Here is a 10,848-nt window from a genome sequence, read left to right as displayed (position 1 = left end):
TTAGCACGCTTGTACTATGGTTTTAATAGACGTACATGGACAAGTCGATATAGACAGATTTATAATTCTATACAGTCAGTCCGACATACACAGGGACGCTGTAAACAGGGGCGCGGGCCGGAGAGCGGGTGTGCAAAGTGGGCGCGGCGCGGGGGGGGGGAGCCTGGCCGCGCCCCGAGCTCTCCCGGCTCGACTCTTGCACGGCGGGCGGTGAGGAGGGGGCTCTTCGCCGGGCCAAGGGGGGCACCTCCTAGCCCGGGAGCGTAGAGGAGGGTCTGAGCCTGTGGCGAAACTTGGGCGGGGGCGCCCGGGGTGCTCGGAGACGAGCCCACCCCATTCTCCCGCCACGTCCGCACCGCCAGCTGGGGCTCCGTAGCCTTAAAATAGGACTCCGGTGCTCGGGGCTGCCGAGGGTTCTCGGGGCGCGCCGCGGCCGCGTGAGGCTCCACAGCGAGTCCCCGAACCCAGGCTGGGCGCCGTCATCCCCGACCCAGCGCCCGCTCCAACTCGGATCCGAATCGAGCTAAGGTACGCTCGGCCGGGCCCAGCTTGGAGGGGGAGCCTCGGTTCCTATAGGGCCGGGGCCGGCCTGCACGGGCTCCGCGCGTCCAGTTCGCAGGCGCGGCCGCTCCTCCCGGGGCCAGCGCGGTGGGAACGCGGGCTACGAGGGCGTCCTCCTCGGCCCGCCGGCCTCCCGTGCCGCGCCCCCTCCGTGCGACGGCCCGCCCGGCCCGAGGGAGCGAACACACACCACCCGCGCCATCCCGAGGGAAATTGCAACTCATCCGTTTTTTCGCAGCACTTTTCTCCGACGTCTTTTTGTTTTGTTTCGTCTGGTTTGGGAGGGCAGAGTGGGGTCCAGAAAAAGCAAACACACAACCAGCCCGGAGGTGGGGAGGTGGGGAGGAGAGGGCTGCGCGGGCGCAGGGGCCGCGGCGTGGCTAGGTCCTCCGCGCCGCCCCCGCCCCGGCGCCGCCCCGGCCGCGGGCCCGCGGGGCCTGGCGGGCCGGTCAGCTGTTGTACTGGCACGCATTGAGGCCCGAGGCCGGGCCCTGCAGGCCGCCGTAGCCGAACGACGAGTGCTGCTTGGACTTGAGCCGCAGGCTGGCCAGGCTCGAGTTGCACGTGTCCCGGTAGACGCTGTAGGGCGAGCCGGGCGTGCCGTACGGGCAGGCGCCCGGTGACATGGCCGAGTTAAGCGAGGAGCCGGTGAGGTTGTTGATGTTGTTGAGGCCCGAGTTGGGCATGCCGGGCACGGCGCCGGGGCCCATGCTGGACGGCATGGTCATGGAGGAGATGGAGCTGGGTGCCGAGAACATGGACTGCGAGGACAGCGGGCTCATGGAGTTGAAGAAGGTGAAGCTCTTGGTGGAGAGTGGCGCTGGCGCCAGGCTCTTGGCGGCCCAGTTGTTGTAGGAGTAGCCGGCGGCGTACACGTCCTCGTAGGGCTGCACCAGGCCGCTGAACTGCGGCACGTAGCCGCCCTTGCACAGGTCCAGCTGCTGGTTACGCTCGCGCTTTCGCCACTTGGCTCGCCGGTTCTTGAACCAGACCTGGGGGAGGGGGCAGGAGAAGGGTCAGGGCTGCCGAGGGCGGGAAGGCCCCTCCACCTCCACCCCCTCCGCCCCCTCCACCCCGAGCCCGCCGCCGCTGCCTTCTCTCGGAATAGCGTCTCTTTTCTTCGTTATTTCCGCCCCTGCGGGCCGCGCTCCTTAATGGTTCCTTTCCTGTCCCCAGAAAACATTTCGTCTTTCCCCTTTTCTGATCTATATCCACTCCCACAAGTTAAATCTGATGTCTTCTCCTAATATGGGTCGATCCTCTTTTGTTTTAGCGAATATTCGTTTGCTTTCTTTCTCTCTCAATCAGTCCATCTCCCGCCTTCTCCCCTAAAGGGGTCCCGGTCTGTCTCCTAAATATTCCATTTTTTTCCTTCTCCCTCCAATACAAAAGGTATTTTTCTTCCCTGAAATATAGATCTTCTGACTCCCTTTATTCTATTATTTCATTCCTCAAATAGTCCGTATCCATATTTACTGGGAATCTTTGATATTCTCATTTCTGCTGCAAATGTTTATTTTCTTTTGGTCCACCCCGCTATCTGAACTGCTTTCTTTTCCCTCAGTCCATTTTCTCCGTTATCCCTCATTTTTGATCCTTTTGATTCTTCCCCCAATATTTAGTTTCCCCTTTCTTCCCAAATATCTGACCATCACTGTTTCTCTTAAATAGTTGATTCTTTATTTTTCTCAAATATTTGATCCTTTTGCCCTTAAATATTTTATTTTTCCTGCCACCTAATTATATGCCAAATATGTTTCTCTGCAAATATTTAATTTCCTTTCACTTCTTACTAGTTTCTCTCTAATCTCCCCTCCACTTTCTCCCACAAAATTTAATAAGAACCTGTTCTTTCCCAACTCCTGGTCCTTGCCCATCCTCTCCTATCCTCCTACTGTATGCCTTCTCTCCTCCGAAGCCCTCCTCCAGCCCTGGGCTGACTTTTCTGAGCTAGCTGCCGACCCCCGCATCTCAGCCTTTTCCAATCCCCGGCACTGACATTGCCTGATTCCACCCCCACACCACCCCTACCACCATAAACCTGGGCAGGATTAGTGAGTTCTGGATTACTGAGTGCTGTCTTCACTTGAGTCCCACTGGGCTGGCCAGCCTGACGGGAGGGGCAAGAGCTTGGGTTATAGGAGGGAGTCACCAGGCCAGGTAGCACTTTGGGCTGGCTTGGGACGTCCTCCCAGTATCTGATTAAATATTTGCGTACTCAGAGAAATGATTCTCTTGCTGCTCTGGCAAGAGAACCTCTATGCTCTTGTCTTTACTGGGAACCAAAGGGCAAGGAGAGGGAGGGTGCAGTCTGGTCACGGGTCAGAGATCTTACATCTCCAAAGGGACTCGGCCTGAGGGTCACTCTTCCACCAGAGCTGCTCCTCCTTCACCTGACCCCAGCCTTACAGGAAGGGGCAACAGGGAAAGGGTCCAGCTACTCACTGGCTGACGGGCTGGAGACGAGTCAGGTGGGGACTACGCTGAGGTTCTGGAGAAGCAGGCTGTGGTTGGGATCACTGCCCCAGGAGGTTCTGAGCCTCCAAGCCTAGGTACCCTTCAGGCCTCTGCCAGGTGGCCAGGCAAGGCCTGCCTTTCCCTTTCGTTTTCGGGGGGAAGGCGCCAGCAGCTCCGAGGTCCCCGTAGGCGGGAATCCTCTGTGCAGTCTAAGGCCGTAACATCTGAGTGGGCCCTGGGCCCTGCAGTGCAGGGGAAATCCCCCTGGGGCCACAGATCTTGGGGTGAAGCTGCAGTAGAGCCCGAGGGTCAGGTAGGATACCAGGCGGCAGCAGCCCAGGGGCACCACCCACCCAAGGGCTTAGCAGCAGCCGGGGACACCGGGCCTAAAGCGGAATCTTCAATGGCGGAGGGAGGGAGCAGGTCTGAGTGGCGGGACAGAGACAAAGTCTGCGCGCGAGGACTGCGGCAGAGGTGGCCAGCAGCCCTGGGCGCGGGTCGCCTTAGGCGTGCACGCTGCGCTCACCCTCACGCGCGGCTCGGTGAGGTTGGTCCACACAGCGATCTCCTCCCGCATGCTCATGTCGGGGTAGCGGTTCCTCTGGAACGTGGCCTCCAGCTCTTGCAACTGCTGGCTTGTGAAGTGCGTGCGTTGCCGCCGCTGCTTCTTTTTCTTGGCCGGGTCCTCCCCGCCGCCGCAGCCTGCGCCTCCCGCGCTGCTGTCCTCCGGCCCCTTGACTTCGCCGCTGCGCTCCTTCTCTGAATCGGGCAGGACAGGCCCCAGTCACCTTGGGCTTATGCCCGTTTGCACCCCGTCCCGCCTCCACCGAAGCGCCCGCCATCAGCGCTGGCGGCCCTTCGTCCCGCCAGGGGCCCTAGAACTGTCCCCTCTGGAAAGAGCCTGCTGGCTGCCTGATCGTCTGTAGTCACCTTTGGTCGGTCCTGCCCCGAAGAGCCCAGGAACCGGAGGCACAGGCCTAGGTTCCTGGCTGGGCAGAGCCTGCTCTTGCGGCTGGGCAGAGCCTGCTCTTGCAGCTGGGCTCAGGCTCAAGCCCGACTGCCTGTGTCACCCGCAAATGTATGAAATTTTGAGGGCTTTTTGGGGTCTAAATCTGGGGGGGGTGTCTCTCTGCTTTTCTGAACTAGGATCAAATCTTTCCAGCCTGAAGCTAGTGGGTCTGGGGAGCAGGGGCTGTGGCCTGCAGCCCCCCTCCCCCGACTCTCTTCTCCCCAGGGCTGTGTGGGAGCCACACTGGGCAGGCACAACACAGCTGTGTTCTCGGCCTCTGCTCCAAGCCTCAAGTCCAGAGGCCCAGAAAATCCCTCAGGCGGCAGCCCAGACCGACAGACTCTGTCTAGGTGACCTGGGGCTCTAGCCTCTCACTCTTTCAAGCTACGCAAAACACATTTAGTCACAGACACACAGAAACAAAAAGACAAAATTTAAAAACAAAACATAGAAGCCCAGATAAACGCAATTCTATCCTAACACCATGGAAAGGCTCACAAACTCTTAAAAATAGGCAGGTAGGAACACAGAGCAAATGCAAATTAAGAAGGCAAAAACCTCCGTGCAAACACACCCCTAACTAAATACAGTGCTGTACGGGTATAAACTCCAGGCACACACACACACACACACATTTATTTCTCTGGGATTTAAAAAAAAACAAACTTAATGTACTGTTGTAGATAGATTTTTTTAACCCCTGCCTAATAATGCCCTTTCTAGAGATAATTTTTAAGTACCGGGGAACTACAGCACTATAGTTAGATAAATTATCAAAATAACCCCGCTGCAAATGGATTTTGAAAAAAAAAAAAAAAATCCCGGAGAAACGCGCCATTTTGGATTGACTTTTAAAAAATCTCCCCAAGAATAATGTTGCATGTAGAGATTTTAAATTCCAGAGAAGTATGTCTAGTGTAGTAATTCTTTTTATATCGAAAATTACAGTTAACATTTTAAATATGTTCTCATGGATTCGGTTTTAAAAAGCAATCTACCGCTGCATATTTCTCTGGGTTTTAAAAGTAAAAACCAACCAAAGGCCACGCTTAAAACTTTTGGAAAACAAAAGTACAGTTCAGCGTTGTTTTTTAGCCAAGCAAACAGACCCTCTCAGAGAAAAGTCACTTAGGGATGCAAAACAGAAACAAATAGAGATTAAAAACGCATAGAGAAACACTCAGCGGTGGATTAAGAAATGAACACTGCAGAGGCATCCACGGCCCGGGGAGCAGGGAGTTCTGCCGCAGCGCCGAGGTGGGACGGCGAGCGCGCGAGCCAAACCGAGACCCCGGCGGCTCGGCCGGGCCGAGGATTAGCCGCGCTGCTGCCCGCACCGCCCCGCCGGCCCAGCTCGAGGCCAGCCTGGGGAAAAAAGCTTGAGCTCGGACAAAAAGGCAGCGCGGAGGGAGACGTGCCCGAGCCGAGTCAGGGCCCTGGCTGGGCGGCCTGGCGGCTCCTGGGCCCCGCGGCGCACGTGGGGCCGGGCTCCCTCAATGAGGGGGTCCTGCCCGGAGCCGAGCCGCACCCCTTGGCCCGGTCGCCCTCGCTGTCCTCTGCCTTCTTTTTACTTGAGGTTGTCCACCCACCCACCCCCAGTTTGTTTTCTGACTTTTCCCGTCACCCCTTCTCTTCGATTTCTCCCTCTCAATCTGTCGCCCACTGCCTGTCGGGGTGTGTGCCCCCACCTCTGTCTCTCTGGGCACTTTCTCTCATTCGCCGCCCCATTCCTTTCTCGATCTACTCCTCTCCTGCGGTCTGAGCGGCCCCTGGGCACCCAGTTGCGCAAACCGAATTTTATTTTCCTGTTCTCTTTGCTTCTGAACAAGAGGGGCTGTCAGTCCGACCCTCCCGTTGTAGGTTTGTGCATCTGCCGGTCTCTTGGCGCGTGGGGACCGGGTGGAAGTAAAGCTCTGAATTTCGTTTTATAAAGCGTGTAAATTTCCGCGTTCACCCTCAGTCCGAGAACGAGAAAAGAAAAGGTCCTGACGCTCCTGGGTGTAGAGGGAGCCCGACTACGCGGCGCGGGCTCCAGGCCCTGCTCCCCGCTCCGTGCGCCCGGCTCGGCTCGGTGCGCGCCTCGCGGGGAGCCGCGCTTACCTGGCAGCTCCGTGTCGGACGACTCGCTGGCGGAGTTCTCGAGCGGCTCGCGGGGGTCGGCGGCGCGGGCCAGGTGGAAGGCAGGCCCCATGTCGTGCGGCGGCGGCGGCGGCGGCCGGAGTCCCTCCGGTAGCCGCTCCAGGCTCATGCCCCCCTTGAAGGCGTCCATGGAGGCGGGGACCGCGGCGGGCGCTCCAGGGGCCGGGGCTGGACGCGCCCGGCCGCCCTGGCTGCGACCTGCGGGGACAAGAGTACAGCGCCTAAGCGGCTGCCCCCCAGGGCTGCCCGCGCCCGCAACGACGCCGCGCCCGCCCCATGGACCGCCCGGGGCTGCGGGGCCAGGCGGGCGGCAGCGGCAGCGGTTTCTCGCGACCGGATGCCCGGCTTCGCGCTCCGCGCTGCGCTCCCGCCGCTCGGGCCTCTGCCGCCCGCCCGGCCCCGGCTCCGGCTCCCGATCCGGGGCCGGTTTCTAAGGCTCCGGACGGCGCCGGCAGAGACTGTCTTAAAGCGACAGCGCGCACCGCCAGGTTCCAGCAGTCCCTGCGCCAGGGGTGGTGGGTGGGGTGGGCCTGGGTGGGAGGGGGCTGGGGAGGGAGGGAGCCAGAGAGCGAGGGAGCGCGGGCGGAATCCAGCCCCGAGCCGCCCGCCCTCCCGAGCCGGTGCCCTCCCCCTCTGCAGCCACCTTCCCGCCGCCTCCCCGCCCCCTCCCCCGCCCCCCCCCGCGGCCTCGCCGCGCCGCTCCCTCCTTCCCCGTTGACACACCGACTTCGAGAACCTCGGCCGCACAAAAGAAACGCATCTGGCCTCCAAGTCCCGCGTGGCTCGTGCCCACCTCAAGCCCCAAATGACTTGTTTTGCTCAGAATCAACTCCTGTCTGGGCCGCCTCGAAGTCCCCAGCCCCCCGGCGAGAACAGCCCAGGATGAGAGAATGTTCCCTGAGCAGGATCGCACGGAGCGGGCGCCTCCGAGCCAGCGCCAGGGCGGGGGCAGAGCCCGGGGCCCGTTCCGGCAGCTCCCAGCGGCGTCCCCGTCGAGGGGCCGCCGGCCCCTCCTTGCTCGGCCTCTTCTCCCGGGACCTGAGCCCGGCCGAGTGACAGCAGCCTGCGTTCTAATGGGCCCCCGGATGCTGCCTCCTAACTAGCTTGGACCCTGTCCTTCAAGGCTGCTTCTCTGGCCTCCCCCTCTGCACCGCAGTCAATTTTCCGGGATTGGGATAGAACTGATGGCTTCTAATCAGACGAAACGTTTCTGTTGGCTCCAGGCCTCTGGCGAGTGCAGCGGGAGACCCCAAGAGCCCCGCCAGGCCCCACAGCCTCTTCTGTAGGGCTCTTTCCCCTTGTTTTGTGCCAGTCCGGCCAAATCAGCCAGGCCCGGGCCTTGGCAGCCAGGGGGTTGGCTTCTGCCCCCTTCAGGGCAGGTTTGCAGCCATCTGGGGCCTCTGCTGTGGCTTCCCAGAGCTGCAGGCACCTGGCCTCCATGCAAGGCCAGGTGCCTGAAGTTTCCCAGCCCTGGGTCGCCAGGCCAGGAAGCCGACCGCCTTTGAGGCTCTCTCTCATACAGAGGTAGCTGAGCTCAGCTCAGTGGGGCCTCCATGGGGGCAGGCACGGCCGATCCCCTCCCCACCCCTAAGAATGATCCCCTTCTGGAGTCCTCCTACTTCAGTGAAGTTTGTTGAAGGATTTTGCTGAACAATTGTTAACCGGCCCTGAGACCTCAGAGTCTCGAGCAAATAGAGGGCGGCTAGGGTGGGAGAGTGCAACCCTGACCTGTTCCTCTGGCCACAGCTGGCCCCAGGCTGCCCTCTGCCCGTCATCTGCTGACCAACTCCACCAGATAGGAGCAGCGCTGGGCAGGGCAGCAACCCGGTGGAGAAGCACTGCCTTACTCTCCAGGCCCTGCGCCTCACCCCAGGGCCCGGTGCATCCCCCCATCTCTTCCTGGGGATCTCTGCTTGGGGCTGACCGTGCAGACTGTGAGGATCTGGGATGTTCCGCAGGCGCTGCCTTCCAGCCCTCACCCTGGCTCCTCGTCAGAAGGAGACCCACAGCCTCAGGCTGAGGTGTGTGGTGAGGATTGCCGGGGTCGGATGGGTACAGGGTGGAAACAGGCCTGCCTCTCGCTCCCTCAGTCTTAGCCCGAGGCCCCCAGCTCTGGGCCCTGCGAGAAAGCACAGCTCCTTAGGGCTGGCACACCTCTCTCTGGGTGCCTGTGACCGCAGGGGCAGGGTCTGGGTCTGAGGTCAGAGAGAGGATGTACCTCAGGGATTTGGGTTGCGGAGGCTCAGCAACTTCTGCCCTTTTCTCCCAGAGGGGAGTTTCTCTAAGTTGAGACCCCATACGATGAAAATAGTCTTGGGGGTGTGTGTGTGTGTGGGGGGGAGGATGGCAGAGGGGGACCTGGGAAGGATGGTTGCCCAGCATTTGCCCTCAGCCCCATCTTTTACCACAGTTCTTGGTTGCATGTCCCGTAGCAGCAGGTAACTCTTTTCAAGCACGGCGTGTGACGCAGCCTGCCCGGGCACTGGCAGGGACTCGGGAGCATGCACACACACACCTAGCGCATCACATAGGTGTGCTGCGCACACACACACACACACACGTACTCACTACACCCACCCATGGGGTGCTGTGTATAGTCACAAGGGTGCCCCCACAGCCAGGCCTCTGGGTCACAGAACACTGCTCAGCACCAAATCGGGCTGGGAGGGGACAGGAGGTGTGTTCTAAGGCTGCCAGTTGTCAGGCCAAGGTGGGAAGCACAGTGCCCTCCTGGGTGGTGACATGGAATAGATGGCGCACGGATGGGCGTCCAGAGGCTGAGAGCCCTAGCCTTCCACTGTCCACGGGGTGCAAAGAGTCACATCTTCCACGGACAGAGACCGTTCTGTGACTCTGCAGCTCTAGCTGGTCCGTCTGAGGGGTTCACCTCCCTCACCGTTGATGCATTGAATGCAGTTATTGAGCACCTGCTGTGTGCTCCTCTGGACCCAAGCCTCTGGCAGTGTTCTAGGGAGTCACAGTAGTCCCTCTATTTGGAAATCTTAAAAGCCTGCTGTTGGATGGACGGGAAGGCCCTCAGACTATTGCGGATGAAGCTCCATGTCCCCAGGGGCTCGGAGCCCTAGAGAGGGGCAGAGACTAATAGGGACTGTCCAAGGGAGTCTGTTCTGCTGCCCCCCCCCCCCGGGCAGTGCTGACTGAGCAGGGGGTGAGGAAGGGGGGATTGACCACGAGGACACCCTGGCCTGCTAGGGTGTTGGCTGGAGAACGGACATGGGCACTTTCTCTTCTTCCCCAGCCTCACCCTCTGCTGGGCCCTGTCCCAGGCAGGGAAGGGGCTTCGAGCACACTCACAGCCACACATCACACACACAGGACAGGACGCAGCTCTCTTTCAGGAGTAAAAGCAGGGGTTCAGTGTTCTCCCCGCTTTGCCGTCTGACCTTGGGGAAGGCTTGGCCTGCACTGTGCCCCAGTTTCCATGTCTGACACGGGACTCAGCAATTCCTACCTGCTGCTTCAGCTTCCATCTCACTTGGCAGATGGGAACGGGGGAGAGGAGGGAAGGGGGCTTACAGGAGCTGGAACCATGCGCCCTATTCCCCATCCCTCCAGGCCACGCAGAGCTAGCAATGATTCTATGACTTTCAGGAAATTTGGAGGCTTAGAGTCCTGGCTGGGTTGAGCGGAGGGGCCTAGGCTGTTGTGGGGTTTGAAGTAGTCACCATAGGGACCTTTCCTGAGGCTGGGCTCGCTCAAAACAGATTCTGTGCCCAAGAATGGTTTAGCAATTTTATTTGGGAAGAGTGGTTGGAGGGCCCTCATGGAGGGCATCCTTCCACACACTGATTGGGGGGGGTACCCTGCCCTAATCTTTGCACTAGAATCAAGGGATTTTAGGAAAAGGGAAGGAATGTGCCGTGGCTTGCCCTCGAGGCCATCCATGACTCTGTGGGACATTCCAACCCTAAGCCTCTTAGGCCGTGGAGAAGTTCAAACTAGAAAACCCAGTTTTGGGAGTGCATCTGGGACCACCTACCTCCTTCTGTCTGCTCTACCCCCCCCCATAAAAGCTCTTGTTTCTTTGAATACAAGCAATGACTGGGTGAAGGGGGAAAGGGGTGCTCAGGTAGGGGCTGGGAACCTTCTCACTGGATTCTCTAGGCTTCCAAGGACCCTAGCCTGAGCTTTCCCGTTATCTGGGCTTCCCCAGCTTGTCCTGGTGTGGAGACCTGGGATGTACTCAGGCAGGATGGCCGAGTAGGGTGCCTGTGGGAGCATGGAACTCGGGACTCTGGCAGAAGCTGGCAGGGCTGGCCTCATGGCTCCCCCAAGTCCACTCCCTGGTCGTTCTCTGGTTCCCAAGAATGGCTGAGCCGAGGGGCAGAGAAGGCTGGGCAAGTGGCAGGGGCTGGTCGCACAACTGGGGAGCAGAGGGCCAGCTTATGCTGTCACCACAGCCTCCCCTTCCTAGGAGCTACTTTCTTGAGCGAAGGGCACACCCCAGAGTCCTGGCAGCCTGGTCTCCATGCCCCGTCCACCTCTTTTCCTTTTCTGAGCAGAGATGAAGAGTTCCAAGCAGAATGAGCAAAGGGGAGGGAGCCGGCCAGTCCCCCTCCCGTGCTGCCTCTGCAGCCTGTAGCTTTAGCCACTACCCTAGACCTGTGTCTTTGGCCAAGTGGCCAGCAACCTGGGATTGCCTTCCTCTGGCCCCGATGGCT

The 10,848-nt window shown here is 59.9% G+C and overlaps 1 protein-coding gene across 1 annotated transcript; it reads right to left on the bottom strand.

Annotated features, from left to right (window-relative positions):
* Positions 1-6,455, bottom strand: PITX1 (paired like homeodomain 1). Its single transcript, XM_036084309.2, has 3 exons — positions 6,128-6,455; positions 3,545-3,777; positions 1-1,553 (listed from the first exon to the last, which is right to left on the bottom strand). Exons 1-3 carry the CDS (start codon positions 6,294-6,296, stop codon positions 1,011-1,013), a joined length of 945 nt encoding a protein of 314 aa, XP_035940202.2. The 5' UTR covers positions 6,297-6,455; the 3' UTR covers positions 1-1,010.
* Positions 6,456-10,848: the final 4,393 nt, after the last annotated feature.

Source organism: Halichoerus grypus, chromosome 2 (assembly GCF_964656455.1).
Source record: "Halichoerus grypus chromosome 2, mHalGry1.hap1.1, whole genome shotgun sequence".
Taxonomy (NCBI): domain Eukaryota; kingdom Metazoa; phylum Chordata; class Mammalia; order Carnivora; family Phocidae; genus Halichoerus; species Halichoerus grypus.
The sequence above is the reverse complement of the archived record's forward strand: the minus strand, read 5'-3'. Positions and strand labels throughout refer to the sequence as shown.

Bases quoted from the DNA above. Each gene is read 5' to 3' on its own strand.
- PITX1 (XM_036084309.2), bottom strand. From the start codon at position 6,296: ATGGACGCCTTCAAGGGGGGCATGAGCCTGGAGCGGCTACCGGAGGGA. The intron at 3,778-6,127 runs GTAAGCGCGGCT...TGCCCGATTCAG, and splicing joins GTCCGACACGGAGCTGCCAG to AGAAGGAGCGCAGCGGCGAA. The intron at 1,554-3,544 runs GTGAGCGCAGCG...CCCCTCCCCCAG, and splicing joins TCACCGAGCCGCGCGTGAGG to GTCTGGTTCAAGAACCGGCG.